General features: G+C 31.8%; 1 protein-coding gene across 1 annotated transcript; it reads right to left on the reverse strand.

The window, feature by feature from the left end:
- Positions 1-46: 46 nt before the first annotated feature.
- Positions 47-19,022, reverse strand: LOC148306706 (uncharacterized). The gene is made up of 6 exons (XM_088264506.1): positions 18,969-19,022; positions 15,855-15,937; positions 4,844-5,039; positions 2,581-2,942; positions 1,326-1,544; positions 47-532 (listed from the first exon to the last, which is right to left on the reverse strand). The coding sequence occupies exons 2-6, from the start codon at positions 15,930-15,932 to the stop codon at positions 437-439; spliced, it is 951 nt and encodes a 316-aa protein (XP_088120632.1). The 5' UTR covers positions 15,933-15,937; positions 18,969-19,022; the 3' UTR covers positions 47-436.
- Positions 19,023-20,401: the final 1,379 nt, after the last annotated feature.

Here is a 20,401-nt window from a genome sequence, read left to right on the forward strand (position 1 = left end):
TAATTGGATTTAAAGACAAATAAACACAAAAAATCAAACAAAAATATATTTATAAAAATGATGAAAATTCTTTATTGCTTCAATTCATATGCATGAAAAAACAAATATTTATTTCTTAAACACGAGTATGTAGAAAAATACAACTTTATGTTTTATTCAGTAGGCAATATTTGTAATTTCAGAAGAACCCACGTCAAAAAAAAACAAGAATCAATTTTATTTCAAACTAAAATTTGTTTAAAATGCTTGTCATTTTTTACAATGGCCCTTCCAAAGTTATTCATTGAATTACTGGCCTAATTTTCACAGAGTATGGATTTCGTGAAAATACATTTCGGTGTTTATATATTTGAACTATGCTCACATACCAAGGGCAACAAGACTAAATATTTGAATTATATAATAAATTAAACGGAAAATATTGTGATGTGTAGACTCAGTGATCATGGACTGAAACTGTCTTTCGGACGTTGAAGTTCCCGGCAGAGTTACTCAGGAATGTACTGACTGCACTCAAAGCAGAAATAGGGATCTGAAAAATAAAAATAATTAATAAATAATCTATTTTTTTATCAAGATTTTTATTTGATTGATATTTCATCATAGGTGAGAAAGGATAAAGATGTAGTATAAAGATGTAGGATAAAGATGTAACGAATGAGTCAGGAAAAAACAGTAAAACAGCTTTATGAGCGAATAATGTTCGCAAAGACAGAGCGGTGTTGTGATCTATTCTCTCTAATACTCTCCTTATTATTCATCGTTCATTTGTGATATACCACTTAAAAACACTACTTCACGACTACCGGTTCGGAATAACCATTCAATCATCATGTCAACTGTAGACCTAATAATGTAATGGTTATCCTGAAACCGGCAGTCGTGAAGTAGAGTTTTTAAGTGGTATTACACAAAGTGAACTAGAAATGATAAAGAGAGTGTTATATTACCACACCACAAAGTAAATGCTAAGGCCCAACGCACGATAAAACGCAACTTAATTATCTTCAAACCAAGGTAACATTTGACGTGATTGAATTTTTTGCTTAAAACAGCATTTTTGCATTAAAAAAAATAGTTTTTATTCGAAATAAATGTTTGATTTTGAAATAAAAGAGTAGTTTTTCAATATAAATATTTTTTTATGGATTCTTAAAAAAAAATCTGCGCGGAAGGACTCAAGCTCTCAGCGGCCGATCGCGCTCTGATTTAAACGTTCGAGATCTCAGCCTTAATGTACAAAATACTATATTCTCTTATCCGCAGGGAGTAGCATGATGGTTAGTTTATTAGCTAGTTAAATAAAGCATCATTCCGATTCTTACGTTGAAGATATCCTGGAAGAATGTTCCAGGATGCCCTTGTCCCTCGTAATACACCCTCTTCTGCACCGTCGGGCTGCTGTGATGGACCACTTTGGTGGTCTGCACCGCCGGCGCTTCGTACTGCGGAGACAGGAAGGAGTCCAGGTAGACGGAGCCGAAGGTGCTGAAGGATGGGGCCGGCTTGCGGACGTGCGTGACGTGGGTCACGACATGGGGTGTCTGGGGATGGAAAGATGACATATTGGATCTTTGTCAGACGAGAAATATATCTAATTTAACATAATTAACCTGTTAAGGTTGAGGTAGACTCGTTTTGTGTTTAGCAGCCGATATAATTAATATTTTCATTCTTCATTTTCTTTTGGAAAATTCGCCTTCGAAAAACGTTATTTTCGTAAGTTGGCAATGAATGACGACACAGAAACGATGGAGTCAGTTTAATGTGGATGTCATTGCTTAATTATTGGCGGCTCTATTTGTTGATGTCTATGGTCCACCCTCCCCTCATATTTGTATACCAGTGTAGTGGTAAACAAACAATCCACACAGTATTGACTACTATAACAGCTCTATAAACCATAGACAATAAACCATATGACGTCATAAAACGTTCGATGACGGAAATCTGATGACGTATGCGAATGCACGTTTTTCGTTTTATTCAAATATCTAAAGTTTAAACCTTATTATCTCCCTTAGTTCTCTATTTTTTTCAGATAAGATTTCAATAAGCATATCATCGATAGTCTTGTGATTTTTCATATTAATTTATTAGCCAATAAACCAACATCGTGACAAATATCTATTGTTATAATTCACACTGTTGCATATTTATCACACATCTAAGGTGTTAGGTTCCATAGTGTCCGCCTCCATAGTGTAATGGTCAGCACGCTCGACTATCATTCTGGAGGTCCCGGGTTCGATTCCCAGGGGGGGGTCAAATAAATGTAAGTGATTTTTTCACTCTAATATTTATTTAATATCACCCTGGACTGGTATCTGAAGCGGAGGGCTGATCACCTTTCCTTCGTGTGTTTACGATCAAGATAACACTGCATTTATATTCAGTGCCCTATGCACCATTGGGGTGCGGACAAGGATTTGAAGAAGAAGAAGAAGGTGTTAGAATTAAGTCAGCCTGTTATAACTAGATGGCGCTGTGAGTACTTTCTTGACATTTAATTATTGTTCTCAGTTTTAAGAAAAATAAAAAATCATGCATTTAAGGGTTAAATAAACACGTTTTTCTTACCTCATCCTCATACGACGTCTCCGCTTCATCGGCGTACCTAGAGTTGACCTGGTACTCCACTCGCTTCGAAACAAGCGGCCTTCTCGGTGCGTGGACCTTCTTCCTGACTTGCTTCCTCACGACCACTTCGTTGGTCCTGTCGTCCACGTGCGGCTCGTCGTGCCCGACCACGGTGGACTCCACCAGCTCTTGCTGCCCGTTGGAGACCCTATTCTCGGAGTACCCTGATGCTGATCCTGGAACCCCAGCGACGGCGTACCTGCTGCCCACCGCCAGGGGCTGCTGGCCTCCGACGACGGCACCTCCGAGTCCTGCTGCGGCCTTTATATTTCCTCCGGCAGTGGCCCCGGCGTACAGTTCACCTGGATACGAAGAATTGATCATTACCAAATAAGAATTAAAATGAAGTTTTACAAAAGCAGTACACATCTGATGACGTCATTGCAGTATTTAAATAAGTTGCAATGACACTTTTTCTTAAGGCCCAGTATTCTTTAAATTGCAACTTTATTTTCTCCAAACCCAGGTAACATTTGAAGTAATTAATGTTTTTTTTGTACTGAAAAAATAAATGTTTTTCTTCGAAATAAATATATGATTTTGACAAGAAAACAGTTATCGAAAGGTACCCATTAAAAAAAACTACTTAAAATAATTTTTTCAATATACATATTTTTTTCAAAGCCAAATAAAACGTTTATTTCGAAGAAAAAAATATTTGGAAATACAAACACAGCATGTTAAACATAAAAAAAAATTAATTCAACTATTTCATAGGTTTAAAGGAAATTAAGTTGCGATTTATTGTATAGTCCAAAACACCCTTCTTATTCATTCATGGTTTATTTCATGTAATACCACTTAAAAACTCTACTTCACGACTGCCAGTTTAAGAATACCCGTTCCAACATAAGGTCGACCGTATACTACAATCTAACTGTACAGCCTTTCAGCGGTATGTATTACACATATTGAAAGATGAATGACTTATCAATCTCCTGAGAGAGTGTAATATTACAACAAAGTTTCATCTTCAACTAATAAGAATCCAGGACTTCAAGCCCTGTAGCTAAAAGTAATTTTTTTATTATAAAACGAATTATTTTATTTATACAAATAAGCATAAATCATTATGTCATTTTAACATATCGCTCACTCCTTTCAACAAAGTCAAATATAAAAAAAAACTTTAATTTTCAGGAGATCGTTTTTAATGTTTAAGAATACAATGAAATGTATTAAAAAAAACTTTAAGCCACTCCTTGAACTTTTTACTGTGCAACAGATCTTTTTAAAGTAAAACTTGAAGGTTTTTTCTCCATTTGAAAAATATTAAGTATATTTAAAAAAAATAATTAAACAATACATTTTCTTCAAAATTAAAAAAAAAACAACAACACTTTCTGCCCTGTAGCGGGTAAATATTAAGTTAGAAATATGCCGCTTTTACTGGGATGTAGTACATTTTCGGGGCATTACAAAAACATGCACAACTGAATATTGACGATTTTCGATATATGAAGTTGTTGAAAGGAGTGAGCGATGTGAAAGAGACATCTGTGAATGGCTAGCATTAATTGGATTCTTTCTGCAAGGCTTTTCCTCGAATACCATTAAAGCAAATTTAGGTTGCTGTTTCGAAACGGTTTGCATCTTCGCTATTTTTTATTATGTTGTTATTAAGTCCGGTTTAAGAAAATATAACAAAATGGTTCATGCCTTCAGTGTTAATAATCAAAAGTGCAAATGCATATAGTAGACAAGTGCCGTGGCGTAGATGGGTAAACTCTCGACCGCGAAACTGGCGTTGCGGGCTCAATTCCCGCCGATTGGAAAATTAATTTAAGAAGTATTTATTTACAATGGGTCTCGATTTTTATGATGTATTTTTCACATTTACGTTCCCTATCCTTACTATCATACTTGCAGACAAGGCTCTAAAATAGAGGTTTTACGGGTTATTCCTTAATAAAAATTTTTTAAGACCAGGTTACATTTGACGTAATTGAATTTTTTCTTAAAACATTTTTTTGTATTGAAAAAAAAATTGTTTTTGAAAAAATGACTAATTGAAATATAAGGATTTTTTAAAATGGATATTCTAAAAACAACGAAAAATCCAGTACGTATTATAAAAAAAAATCGGGTTGAAATGACGTGCGGCTCCTAGCGTTGCCGAACAATGAATGAATTCTGTGATTGCGAGTGTAAAAATATTGGTGTAAATACATGTCCATATATTGAACCCTTTTATTTAATTTACCGGCTGTATGTTCTCCCTCTCCCACGTTGCCCCGCAGGCCCGCGGCCGCCCGCTGGCCGAAAGGCGTGCCCGCCTCGGCGTGCAGGCCGCCCGCGGCTCCGCCCTGCCCGGCGCCGCCCCCGATGCCCACCGCCGCGTGGTAACCCAGGAAGTTCACCCCCAGCTTGCCGTCGTTGAAGGAGATCAACGGCGGAATCTGGAAATAGAAATGAAATTTAAAAAAAATTATACAAATAAAATAAATAAATAAATAAAAATAAAAAATAGTAATAACAAAAAAATAATAATAAATAAAAAATTATGAACATCCCAATGACACAACTCTAAAATTTAGACTTAGCCTTATATACGGTGTTTAAAATGATGCGGAATGCATCGAAACACTTTTCACAAAGGATTTTAATAAATAGTGGTATTTATCGCTCGCTCCTTTCAATAACGTCATTAATAAAAAAACTTGATTTTTCAGGAGAACGTTTTTAAAGTTTAAAAATATAATACAATGTATTAAAAATAAATATCAAGCCACTTATTGAACTTTTAACTGTGCAACAGATCTTTTTAGGTATAACCTGAAGATTTTTCCTCCATTTAAAAATATTTAGGATATTTTAAAAAAATAGTTAAACAATACCTTTTTTTCAAAATGCAAAAACAACACTTTCTGGTCTGTAGCGTTTAAATATTAAGTTAATATATTCCTCTTTTGCTGGGATATAGTACATTTTCTGGGCATTTCGAAAACATGCACAAATGAAAATTAACGATTTTTGATTTATGATGTTCTTGAAAGGAGTGAGCGATATGCCAACCTGTATCGCCCACTTGTGTAAAAGATTCAGTAGTGGACGGTAGGTGATTTTATCTCAAAATAAAATACAATTTTTTAGAGAACTGCCAGGATAAATGTGGAAGTCCTCATCAAAACGTTACATTTCGATTTTAAAGGATTTTAAGTAATCAGGAATTTTCACTTGTAAAATTGTTCAATTTTGTTGCGATTTAACTATTTTACATTGGTTAAACACAGGATTGGGCACATTTTGTCGGAATTTTAATTATGATTTCAAAAGAATACGGTAAACAGAACAGGTTTGTATTTAAAGGGTTTTTTGTTAAATATTGGAAGTATAACTTTCTGTAGAGGACCTCCACAAATGTGAATCTAATTATGGACTTAAATATTATTTAATTTGAAGATGTAAAATTGTACTTTGAAAAGAAATTACAACATTTAAAGTTGTATGTATTTATCGTAGTCGTATTATTGAAGTTTTAAGTGTCCATAAGAGACAAAATAAAGAGCATTCGTGGATGCCTGGGTGTAACAAGCATCAATAGTAAGGTAGAGGAAAGGCCATTGAGATGGTAGGGGCACATAGGACGCAGAGAACTTGAAAATATTGTGAACCAGGCAATCGCAATGAATCTTTTTCGAAAGACATCTAGAGGAAGGCCAAAAAATTCATGTATGCTTCAGAAAGATAAGATGATTCGAAGGTATGACCTAGGTGACGTTATCAGTTATAGGAGAACCTATAAATTGATCGTGAGGAAAGCTGTCCTCAACAATGTACAAAGACGATAAATTGGGATAGAGCCAGGAAGAAGAGGAGTTGTACTGTACTAACATCTTGAGGCTTTCACCATTGAACTAGAAACACCACACTTGTTTGTCACACCCATACATACTCGTACACTCGTAGCTTCCTTCACATCCATACATCCAGTAATATTACCCTCCAAATACTTACATTTTATAGAATTAAAACATATTATTTTAATAATAAATCCACTAATGCACTACGTGATAACACACAGAATTATAAATGGACTTTGGCTCAGCAGTCCAGAGTTCAATTTAATCACGGGTCATTTTATTAATCTTTTCAAACAATACATAAATAAATACGGTACGTCATAAAAATGCAATTAACTCTTTACAAAAATCTTTCCTAATCCAAAATAACGTGTTATTTTCAATCGCACAATATCCATTTAAAACTGTTTTTTCATCACAAAAAATATAATTTATTCTTAATTGGGTTTTGCGCAAAAGAGAACAGGTTTTTGAGATCCTAGACTTGAACTTGAGAATGTACATAAGTAGGTTTGATCTAAGAATTATTATCCAACCACTTGATGTGGGTATCGACCCATTAGCGGAATAATACACGGTAATTGAATATTTGTCGATGTCGATTTCTCAAATTTTCAAATTGATATTCAAACTACAGTATACTCCTTTATTTTTCATGAATATTATCAAATGAAGTCCTAAAAGGCGATCTTTTAGATAAATTTGCACAAAACGATTTGTAGTAGATGTTTGAATCGTGATATAAGGAAAGAATTTAAGACTGAGATGAGAATTGTCGATAAAATTAAGAAAGGTGTCCTTAGATGGAAATCGAATGAGTGAAGAAAGAACAGTATAATAAAGTTACAAGGAGAATGTGGTTGGTAATGGAAGCAGAAAAAGACCGAGGTAGTCTTGGCATGATCAAATACTTGAATGTGGTCAGGTCAGGAGTCAGAATAATCGGAGGGTTTGTGTAAGGAGATGCTTAAATATTGAAGAGGCAAAGATTATTTACAAAGACAAATAAGTGTGGCATTTTATTCTCTCTATCTACCCCTGCGGGGAAAATCGTAATGATTAGTTAGTTCATTTACATTATAAAAAATAAAATTTAAAAAAATAATTAAAAAAACGTTAAAAAAACTATTTCTTACAATAATGTAAGTACTACAGTATAGACCCACTCATTGATACTTAAGTCTACCGCTTTAGAGACGTACCCGTCTCTTCGTCAGGACAATCACTACACTAGCATGCAAACAATACTACACTCAATTCAATAGCACTATTCACACATTTATAACTACATAAAACATTAATCACATGCTTTATTGGTCGACCAAATGACCAACAAGCACTAACAATTGAGAGCAACATGCACTAAATGCCAAGGTGTAATATATTGTACATATGCAAGAAAATTCTTCTCTTTTAGTAAGAATATTCATCTTCATCTTTGTTAAGATCAATAGAAAAAATCTTGATACAAATTATTATAGCTGGTCGTTCTATCATTTCACTAACCTAGTATATTATAATTCTAATTTTTTATTAATATATAATTAATTTATGCTATCTACATAAGTAAAACGGAATTCACGCTATTTCCTGAATCCCAATGTCGTTACAACATCACTGCATATCAATATCAATAGAATCAAGAAATAATCATAGCAATCTACGATGTCAATATAATAACCAAATGTGTATAGAAAATAAACTATATTTAATATTGATATAAAAAGACATGGATTTATTATATATCTTGATGTTTATGAACCCTCCGGTCCGCCTCCGTAGTGTAATGGTCAGCACGCTCGGCTACCGTTCTGGAGGTCCCGGGTTCGATTCCGAAGTGGGGTAAAATAAATATAATTGATTTTTTCACTGTAATATTTATTCAATATTACCCTGGACTGGTACCTGAAGTGGAGGGCTGATCACCTTTCCTTCTTGTGTAAACGATCAAGATAACACTGCGTTTATATGACGCAGTGCCCTATGCACCATTGGGGTGCGGGTAAGGTTTTTATTATTATTATGAACCCTACCTAAACCTAAAAATTGTACCTTCCTAAAGATATCATTCATAAAAAACTAACAATCACGGTAAAGGATGCCATACCAGTATATCTTTGTAAACAATTTAAGAAACTTCCACATTCATGGATCTCCTCCAACCTGCTGATTATTCTGACTCCTGACATGACTTAGAAGTACTTAATCATGACAAGTTTTCATCGATCTTCTTCTGCTCCTATTTCCTCGCTGCTATTGAGGTTTAAAATTACAACCTTGATATTTATGGTAAATTACATATGAATCTGCATTCACCAGGTTTCAGGTATGACCATGCGTCGAATTTTTTGACAGATTGAAACATTTATATTTTTACAATATTTTTTAAATATATAGTTTATGAACGTCATAATAATCTAACGATCAAGATACTATTTCTTATTTACGGTACTTGCATTGCTATTACTTTCAACAGGTAGCACTGCCATTGTGGTAATAAATTTGTAATCACAGTTTGATCACAGAGTTACTGGGTTCGAACCCACTCTACCACAATTCGATACCTATTTCTTATAATGAGCCGCCAAGGCTCACAAAAATATTATAAAATTGAATTATTTTTGTAAATACATAGTAAAAACAATAGTTCCCATTTAAAAAAAAAAAAATTATATATACGTATATATATATATATATATATATATATATATATATATATATATATATATATATATATATATATATATATATATATATATATATATATATATATAAATATATTATACATATATATTTTTCAAATTGGAAATATTCCTCAGTGTGTTTTATAAATTTAGAGCTCAGATGTGAAACTCCATTGAATGAAGTAAAAATTGGTACAACATAAGAGTTATCACAGTTTAAGTACCTACTTACTTTTTTCATACAATAATACTATAATGACGCGAATCGGTCATTATTTTTTTTGCAGATAGTCTTCTAGAACCCAATCCGCGTTGACTGACCGCTAAATCGCACTTTAGTTGTGTACCCACATACGAGTACGTGAACGTAATGTACAAATATGTGTTACACGGTACAAATCTACGATCAGCGCAGTGTTCTGATTTTTTATTAACCTTTAATTAGACTATTAGTAACCTTTAATTCGCTAGACTTTTTGCTGTTTTGAAGAACAAAATTGACAGAAATAAATCCTAACTTACTAACTAACCATCACGCCGCTGGGGTAGGAAGAGAAAATAGAACGCCATACCACTCTGTCTTCAGAAACATTCTTTGCCTCTTCCATATTTATGAATCTCCTCATACATACCCGCCGATTGTTTCGACTCAAACCGATCGCTTTAATGTATTTGACATACGTGCGATCATGCCAATTTTTTTCCAGTCTTTCTCTGTTATTTCCAACTACATTTATCTCATTAATTTGTTTTACCGTTCTTTTCTTACTTATTCGTTTCACATGTCCAAACTATATCATTAATTGTTATTCTTGTCTTAATTTTATCAATAATGCTTATCTCAGCCTTGCATTTTTCCTTATTTCACCCCAGATTATTTGTAAAACCGTGAATGTTGCACGTGTGTAAAGTGATCCCTTTACCAGCCTATGATAGGTCATACGCCCTATAGATTCCCAAACATCCATTATTTTTTTAAAAATAATATATAATTTAACAAAAATTATAAATTGAAATCATCTGGTAAATAAGGTAATCAATGTGTAAATACTCGGAATGCATATTTTTCACATCACTCGTTGTATCCGAGAATACCCCGTTAGTTATATAAAAAGCAGTTCCACCAAGAAATTTCAGTACAAAACGTAAAAAAATAATGTTCAGTTTTAAATTCCCGATGAAATTTTCATTTAAACGTGCTTAATACCTTTTGTTTTTTTAGATGCTTATTTACTATACCCATTAATTGATTTGTATTTTATATTGTGCCCTGTGTTAGATTTGTCCATTTTTTAATCTTTTTTTCTAACTTTCATATTTGTAATTCAGTCTTGTTAGCCTTGTCACATGTCCCAAAATTTGAAATATAAATTATTTATCGGGATAGTTATATACAAGTTTGTGACTTATTTATGTCAAATCGCGCACTCCTTTCAACAACGTCATATATCAAAAATCCTCAATTTTCAAGTGTGCATGTTTTTGGAATGCCCAGAAAATATACTATATCCCAGCAAAAGTGGTATATGTTAAACTCAATATTTACCCGCTACAGGGCAGAAAATGTTATTTTTGCATTTTTAAGAAAAGGTATTACTTAATTATTTTTTCAACTTATTTTTTTTTCAAATGAAGAAAAACATTCAGGTTTTACCTAAAAAGATCTGTTGCACAGTGAAAAGTTCAATAAGTGGCTTGATAGTTATTTTTAATACATTGTATTATATTTTTAAACTTTAAAAACGTTCTCCTGAAAAATCAAGTTTTTTGATTGATGACGTTCTTGAAAGGAGTAAGCGATATGTTTTAAAATAACCAAATAAATAAACAGTCGTTAAAAAATCAAGGTTTACCAATTAAAAAATATTAAATTTACCGTTCTTTGCGCTTTCCTGCGGCAGTACGCAAGTAAAAATTATAATCCATACATATGTATTAGAACTTTTCTTTGTAGTTAGGTACCTTCGACTTGGCATTGTTCCAAAGGATATAGTGAATAAAGCAATCAAGACAACATCGGTAATTCTTCTCTAATAGCCAACGAGAACTTGTTATAAGCAAGATGGGCGCTGTAAACAAAATCTCTAAAGATAATTACAAGTTTAACCAGTTACTTATTTAAAATAATTAAATAAATAATAAAAGATCGAAGCACTCATGAGAGTTCAAGCTTAATAAGTCTATAAGTCAATGTAATTATTTAATTCTTATAATGGAAGACAGATATACGTCATATGGAAATATTGTCCGCCTCCGTGGTGTAATGGTCAGCGTGTTAAGCTACCGTGCTGGAGGTCCCGGGTTCAATTCCCAGTGGGGGGGTCAAATAAATATTAATGCTTTTTTCTCTCCAATATTTATTCAATATTACCCTGGACAGGTAATTGATGCGCAGGAGTGATCACTTTGCCTTCATGTGTTAACGGTCAAGATAACACTGCGTTTATACGATGCAGTCTCCTATGCACCTTTGGGGTATCGATAAGAGCTAGAAGAAGAATATGCGGCAATTATAATTTCAAATTATCTTTTTATTATTCTTCTGCGTTTATATGATGCAGTGCCCTATGCACCATCGGGTGCTGATGAGGGTTTGAAGAAGAACTACCTTTTACAAAATTTTGAAATAACACGGCAGAAAAAAAGAGAAAATAATCGTTTAATGTTCACGATTAAATTCATTAATCAATACGTATAGTAATTTGGAATTTTCTACATCACTCGCACGTACTGGCTGCTCAGTATTATGCGCAGAGAGGTATGCGGAATGGGGCTAATTTAGGGGTTAATATTTGTTTTGCCTTATTTTTATTTCAAAGTATTTTTTTTAATAAAATTGAGGTACGATAAGTAAAAATGAAGTTTATTTGTTCATATCCTGAATTGATTTTTATATAAGGAAAAATATAAACTATTTAAAAAAATAGAATACTATTTTTATACCTTTTTTCACGATTTCGCTTGGAACCTGTTTACCGTGTTAATGGTGAGTTCAGTTTATTTATATGTTTTTATCATAAAAATAAATACAAATTAAAATTATATGCCCTCACTGAGTTATCTCGCGCCGAGGGTACATTTTACAAAACTTTTTCGTAAAACTAAATAAAAGAAAATTGTTTATGACATGCTATAAAATACGATATGGCCGAATGATGCGATCTATTTCAGACCTTTTAATCTCTTTTATCTATGTATAAAAGGTTCTTTTTGACTAAGTTTTATTCAATGACTTTATGGGTAATGGAAGCAGGTTGTACAACTTTATTCGATAATAATCAAACTTATTTTTCCCACCAAAAGATGAATGTGTTAGATTTTACTTCATGTGTTTTGGATCTTGTAGTTCTATGTTTATTTCCATGAAGAATTGATCGTGATTTGTGTGTTTTGCTGGGAGGTGCGTTATTGTGTTATGTGAGAGAAATTCTTCAAAGCATATTTAAGGATTGTTTAGGGTACAGATTTTTGACTGTCATAACTTGTAAATTGTTGAATATTTCCTCCGTGTCATTTAAAATATTAAAATTGCGATGATTTCAACTGCCAATATGCTTTAAAATATTTACTTACATGTAAAGTTTTATAATCCCGTCGGGCAATTACATATTTAAAAATATTACAAAACGCAAAATGTCTTTAATGTATTTTTTACGTATAAGCTTGACAACATTTTGTCGAAACTTATAAATTATTAAGATTACATAGGCATGACAATGGCCTTCTACACCATGATTCATGGTGTGTATCGGTAGCGTAATAGCATAATTAATGGCGAATAAAATACCTATTTGTATTCAATACTTATAGATTTATTCTAATAATTATGAATATTTTATCCATAAACATCTTTTGTTACAGGTGTCTTTCTAGACAGTACTGCTGGGGAAAATGTTATATAGCTAGTTTAAATATTTATCAATATTTGACGTTATATGATGTGATTGATTGTTTTGTAACGTAATGGAATGTAATATAAATAATGTCGAATGATATATCTATTTGTATCCTCGATATTCAAAACTTAATTTTTTTTACAATTTTGAATTAATTTTCCATAAATATCGATTTTATAGGTATTTATGTATTTCTTTCTACACAGTATTTTAATTTTGTCTAGAATAATAAATTATAGGAAAATTTAATCATGTAGCTATTTTGAATATACCAAATATTTATGAATATTTAAAGATTAAAGAAATGATGGATTTTAAATCATTTCGAGAACGAAAGAAATTTACTTATAAATAAATTCTTTACGGAAATATTGAAAGAATAATGATATTTTCTTTTGTGAATTTTAGACTGTAAATATGGAATTAATTGATTCGGCAGTCACTTTGTGGTAAAATCTATCCATTTTTAATTAATGTTTTACTTACCATAATTAACGATATGACAAAAGCCTCCCGCACTGATAAGAAATAAAAAAAAATAATAAATAAAAATAAGAAACAGCTACCCCTCTTCAACATTCAACATCCCAAGGACCCAACTCTAAAATTTAGAATTAGCTTCACATACAGTGTTTGAAAATGATGCGGAATGCATCGAAACACGTGTCATAGTAGATTTTAAGAAATAGTGGTATTCACTAAGTAAAACATTAATTGAAAATGTAAATATGGCGTTGCGGGTACAATGCATCAATGTGGAAGAGTCGAAGATATCTTACAAAAACATTCGGAAAGATTTGTGTGGCTTTCTATTTTCTTTGCCTACCCCTACGGGGAAGCGGTGTGTTTGTGAGAAAAATTGTTTGACCGTTTTATTCTCACTCATTCGGTCCGCATGGCTAAACCACATCAACACTTTTCTTAATTTTATCGATAATGCTTATTTTAGCCTTGTACTTTCTTATGTTACTATTTGAATATCTATTAAAGTAACGATATATTAAATTTAAAAAATTAAAGATGTTTTACAAATTATGTTTGAAACTAACCAATTATACTTTGTTTATTAGTAGATTATATAATGAATGAAACATCGGATAATAAATTTCGGAGAAAAAAGTATAATTCTTCTATTGAATTACAACAATAATAAACTTCGAGTTTCAATGCCAACAGATGTATGGCCGAATATCTTTCTGTTAATCTTTGAATACCTTTTTTTTTAAATTATTGTACAGTATTTAAATAACAAAAATAATTAATCACTGGTTTTTCCATTTCGGTCGTCTTCACAAGTTTAGGTATGTTATCGACAAGTTTTTTTTTTACTCTGACCGGTTATAAAAAAGGTCTCAAGAGTTTAAACACCATATGCGAGAATACCTAAACGTTAGATTATCCTTGTCAACATTTCTATGTATTTGATAAAGGATTTAATATCCTGCCTTTGCAAATTTTTATTTATTTATGATGGTTATCAAAAATATTGTAATTAAATTCATTTACTGGACTTTCTACTTCAAACATAGACTTACTATCTCCAATTATATGAGTTAATTTTCACATTATTTTTGACATCTCATCAAATTGGAGAATGTTACACGTGTATAAAGTGATCACTTAAACCAGCCTGTGACGGTCGTCAGCCCCGTAAATGCTTACACTTCCATATTCTTCTTCATCTTTGATGAGATGTTGAAAAATAATAGCTTATACTAGTAACGGCGAGCCTCTCCAAACGAGAGACTAAGCTCTTGTGTTTGGAGAGGGACATAGACTCAATGTTTATTGTTTATATTATACTAAATAAATTTTATGTTTTTTCCTGGTAGGTTTTTTTTAATTAAAATTATTATATAAAAGGCATTTAATTCATTTCAAGGAATTTTGATCTGATGATTAAATCTCCTATTTATAGGGGGGTTATTGTTCTTTTAGAATTATTTGGTGTTACATTTAATTTAATTAAATTATTTTTGAATCTCAAAGATAAATATTTTGCTTAGAATCAAGTATTTATCACCCTTTAATCGTTTTGAAGAATTGATGTTTTTTTTATAATAGTTTCTACATTAGGGACTTGAAAATGGCATATTCTTTAAAAAAAAATTATGGCACAATTACTAGTTTCATTGTAAATTATAAAATTAAATTTTAGTTATGACAAATAAAAACCTTTTAGCGAAAACTAAACTTAAAAATACAGTCTTGGTTCCAACCCTTATGTATAGAAGTGAAGCATAGAGTTGGCAAAAGGAGAATGGAAGTGAAACAAAAATTTGACGAAAGACGAATGGAAATATATTGATTGCTGATGAAATACGATCTGTCAGACAAACATGACCCATTCAAAGATCTATCAGACATAGTTTTGCGCATTGAGAGATTGCATTTCGACTGCATTCAGTGTAAATTCATTCCTATTTTTTAAATTCCTTTTCTTCACTTCCATACACGTCACACGTCATCAATGGTGCATGAGGACACCAATTTCATATAGCCAAGGTGGTTAGTCCTAAGCTCTGAGATAGTGGGATATATTTAATGATATAATTGAAGAAACTTGGGGGAAAGGATGTAACTGTCACATAGGAAAGGACATGGAGAAGGTATGAAGAGAAGAATTGCAACAATGGCTAGGTAAAACAAGGATACACACTCGTACTCGCATTGCCTTTTGTAACTTAGACACTGCCAATTTACGCGAGTGCCTTGAGGATAAATCATAATAAGGCTCAGAAAATAAAACATAATAAGGTGCAGAAAATAAATCAGAAAAACGTACGGAAAATAAATCATAATAAGACACATAAAACAAATAAAAGACTCACCCCTGCAGGTACTCCTTCAATATTCATGAATACAGCGAACATCAATCCGATGGTTAAAAGATTTTTAAAAGTCCCCATGTTTTCTGGAACAAACATAATATATAATATGTTTTTTAATGCGGACATCAAAATAAATAAATTTTCATTAATTGATTCGGCAGTCACTTTGTGGTAAAATTTATCCATTTTTAATAATAATATATAGTGGTATTTACTAAGTAAAACATAAATTACAAAAAAATATATTAAGAATATACCTATGTGTATAAATAAATAAACCAACTTTCCATCACCCTACTTCACCGCAGGGATAGGCAGAGATAAAAGAAAGCCACACCAATCTGTCTTAGCCTCTTCCACATTTATGCATCTCCTCATACATGCCCATCGATTATTCCGACTCCCGATATGACCCCTTGAAGTATTTGAAATATTTGATCATGCCAAAAAAAATGTTTCCCTCTGCTTCCATTACCAACCACATTTATTTATTTATCTTCAGTTGCGGTTTCAATAGAATTCAGTTACAGCATTTTGAGTATGTCCAAATGCTTGTTCACAAATCTGGATTATCTCCAATTATAGGAGTATTTTTCATATTATTTTTTGACATCTCATCAAAGATGAAGAAGAATATGGAAGTCTGGGCATTTACGGGGCTAGCGACCGTCATAGGCTGGTTCAAGTGATCACTTTACTATAAACATTCACCAATTCTACCCATTATTGACAACCATACTACTCAAATTCTTGGAGGTTCTATATTTATGAACCAATTTGGAAACACTGTTCTTGAATAACTAGAACTTCACAAGAGACATCTATTGGTAAGATGAAAAGAATTTGAGTAGTGTGGTTGTCAATAATGGGTAGAATTGGTGACGGTTCGTTAACCTAGCAAATATTTAGACTTCCACATTCTTCTTTTGTAAAATATAACATCAAATACATATCAGTAAAAAAATATAACTTCTTAATGGATAAAACCCAGATTGGTGAATTAAAATTCGAAGTCTTTAATATTGTTAATAAAGTAGTTATATTCATATTTTCTTCGGTTATACGAATACGTGCGATTTTCAGTAAATAAATTAAGTGCTTTTTATTTTATTATATGATAATAAAAATCTGATTCGCATCATATAAAATGCTGTCACAAAAAAGTGCTAAAATCTACATAATTAACGATTTTAGCACTAAATGTCATGGTCAATATGATATGAGATAATCAAATAAAGTGCAGAACTAAATATACAGTAAATATGGTACATTATACTAACAAAGTGTTTTTGCCTTTTTCATTTTTGTATTGTACACAAAAGAGTTTTGGTTCCATCCGTAATGTGTGAAAGAGAAATACGGAGATGGCAAAAGAAGGATGAATATAGACTGATTTTGAGTGTTTGATAATGTCTTAATAAAACGAAACGCATCACGTATTAACATATGCATAAATAAATGAAGAATGCAATCCAATAAACCTTGTTTAATTTTGAATATATGTATTACCCAACAATTCTTTGAAATGATTTTATTCTTACTTATATTTTTCTAACCTAAAATTGCACCACTTTTCTCGCTGTAACAAAATGATTTCAGCCTTGTTTGCGCACAACCCGAGTTCAAAGGCAGGTGGAGGCAACTCATGTTTACAAAACAAGTTTAGCTCCTTCAAGCATTAGCGCGGCGCAATTCAAGGCCGGCATTGTGATATTTTATGAACATTAATCCATCAGTACTTCCTTCCCACAGCGTGATGGTGTAATGAAGGCTGAACATTAGTGCTTCCAAAAAAGAGTCTCTAATTTAAAACGTATCAACTGCACAACAATTTTTAACAATATCATAGCATAATATTTTGAGTATGTTCCAATGTTTGTTCACAAATCTGTGTTTGCCCACTTAGGAGATAGTTTTATATGTACATGTATATGTACATCTTTGAATAGATGAAGAAAAATATCGATGCTGGGTGATTAACAGAGTGATTAACCGAGCTGATTTTTTCACTATAATATTTATTCAATATTACCCTGGACTGGTACCTGAAGCGGAGGGCTGATCACCTATACTTCGTGTATCAACGATCAAGATAACACTGTGTTTATAAGATGCAGTACCAGGGCTTATCAAATATTGTACACTCATTTCATATATAACCAGACGTTCATATTCTTTTTCATCTACGTTGAGATGTCAAGAGATTTCAAAAGCATAAATTTTCAATGTTTGGATTTTTATTTCCCGATTGATAAACCATACGATCAACTTCACATTTTTTCAGAGAGGATATTCAAAAATTAAAAAAAAAGTTTTGCGCGATAAAACAAACACCGCATCGATATGTAATTTTCTTAGAGCCTTATTTCAAAGTCAGTTCACGTAACAATACGTAGCTCCTTAATATACATATGTACATATATATTGTTCAGCTAAGCACATTAAGAATCCGTGGTATTTTAGTTTATTGTTTTCAGAAATATTATAAGTTAAAAACGTCGAGATAAGATTATGGAAGATTATTTATACATTTATGTTTTGAATATTTATGAGAAGACTTAAAAAAAATAAAGAATACAAAAACTCAAAAATTTATATAAACAAAAACAGAAACAAAAAAATCGTTTAATAAAAACTGATAATTCGTAACCATAGGGTTTATTTTTTTTGACAAAAAGGAATATTTGAAAATTAAAATTAATATAATAAATTACTAAATTTAATAATAATAAATAATATAATGTTTGTTAAGGCGTTAACTCGGTTAGCTTGCAGGAGTCCATGTAATTTAAAAAATATAAATAAAATTCAAAATCGTAATGAAAGAAGACGAGAAAATTAAACAAATCAATGGGAAAACAATATTTTTTACATATTTGTGAAAAGTAATAACGATTTCATTAAAAAAAATTATTCAGTAAAAGCTTTATTAAATTTGTATGGAAAATTAATACAAGCAGATAAAATATCTGTATGGAAATTCCCATAAAAATTGAAACAATTATGTAAATTACAAAAATAAAAAATGGTATCAGTAATGAAATGATTATTCAATGTATAATCGGTATTTTAATAATAAAGCAATTTTTCCTATAGTATGAGTTATTTCTATACCTGCGTTAGACCCTCAGAGCAATGTATCCGCAGCAAAGCACAATAACCGACTATGTGAAGTGAGAATAACATTTTATTTAAATGTTCGCCTAAGTCCAGACGACGGGTAGAATTAAACAACCATCGTGAGATGTAGTCCATACTACTGACGTATCTCGCACCGGATTTGTAGCTATAGATGATGGAACACAGAAATAAACAGAATAAATAAGCTTAACTTATGACGTTTTCAATTGCAGTGAATAATGCAATAAATCGAAACAAAATCAATTTTGTGGGTTAAAACCCTCAAATTCTCATACAAAATATAAGAACATACATACAACATTTTGAGTGTGTCCAAGTCTTGTTTACAAATCTGGATTATCTCTAATTATAGGAGCATTTTTCATTTTATTTTTTGACGTCTCATCAAAGATGAAGAAGAATATGGAAGTCTGGGCATTTACGGGGCTGTCATAGTAGAATTGGTGTATGTTACACGTGTGTAAAGTGATCATTTAAACCAGCCTGTGACGGTCGTCAGCCCCGTAAATGCCCAGACTTCCATATTCTTCTTCATCTTTGATGAGATGTGAAAAAATATAATAGAATATACATACATTAGTTAACGTTTTTTTAGATAGGAGTTGCATTTATTATTTACGCATTATGAACAAGGTTTATAAATCATTAACTGGATTTTTGTTTCTTCTAGCTTGGAAACATGTTTTATTTGAATCTGTGTTGGAAACAGGAGGGATAATCTAGTATGGGCCAGTCAGGAACTTCTCAGCATTTGCTCATTGCTGGGAGGAAACCACACCGGACTGTTGACTGTCGTCAACAGGCCACAGAAGAAGGTTCGTCATTTTGTGTCCTAGCTTAGTTTATGGTACCAATGTCCTTCACTATTATTATCATGTATGATACCACCTCTCTTGAGAGTTCCTTAATAAATAAGTTAAAATTAACTGAAATCATTACATAATAAAATATCAACCATTCTATTTTTTTCTCAATCAATTTAAAACCTATGAATGTGGAAAAAACTATAAAGGTAGTTGTTATTTTATTCTATAAGATGTAGTTCCACCAAGAAATGTCGGTACAAAACTTAAAATTAATTTTATTTAAAAAAAAAAGTAAGCTGCATATTATTTTATAATGAAGATATGAAATGTGTCAGGTTAGTATCTTTGTTTTATAAAATGAGAAACACAATATTTTTATTAATTCACTGTATATTTTAAATATCTTAGATTAGCTTATCTTTTACCTTATAGCAAACACGAATAAACCAGTTAGGACGGTCATTACCTTTGGTATTCTATTACCCTTATCAAGTGCAAATTATCATATTCTTTTAAAAATTACCTTTGATCTATACCCTTTTTCTTCTCCCTTGTCATATATCCGAGGATCTGTCTGTTCGGTTTTTTGTTGATGATAAG

The sequence above is a fragment of the Brachycentrus maculatus genome, unplaced genomic scaffold (genome assembly GCF_059751285.1).
Source record: "Brachycentrus maculatus isolate JH-2025_06_01 unplaced genomic scaffold, ASM5975128v1 h1tg000229l, whole genome shotgun sequence".
Classification (NCBI taxonomy): Eukaryota; Metazoa; Arthropoda; class Insecta; order Trichoptera; family Brachycentridae; genus Brachycentrus; species Brachycentrus maculatus.

Excerpts from the sequence above, each read along its gene's own strand:
- LOC148306706 (XM_088264506.1), bottom strand. The coding sequence starts at position 15,932 with ATGGGGACTTTTAAAAATCTTTTAACCATCGGATTGATGTTCGCTGTA. Across the intron at positions 2,943-4,843 it reads AGAGGGAGAACATACAGCCG|GTGAACTGTACGCCGGGGCC; the intron begins GTAAATTAAATA and ends CTTCGTATCCAG. Across the intron at positions 1,545-2,580 it reads AGACGTCGTATGAGGATGAG|ACACCCCATGTCGTGACCCA; the intron begins GTAAGAAAAACG and ends TTCCATCCCCAG.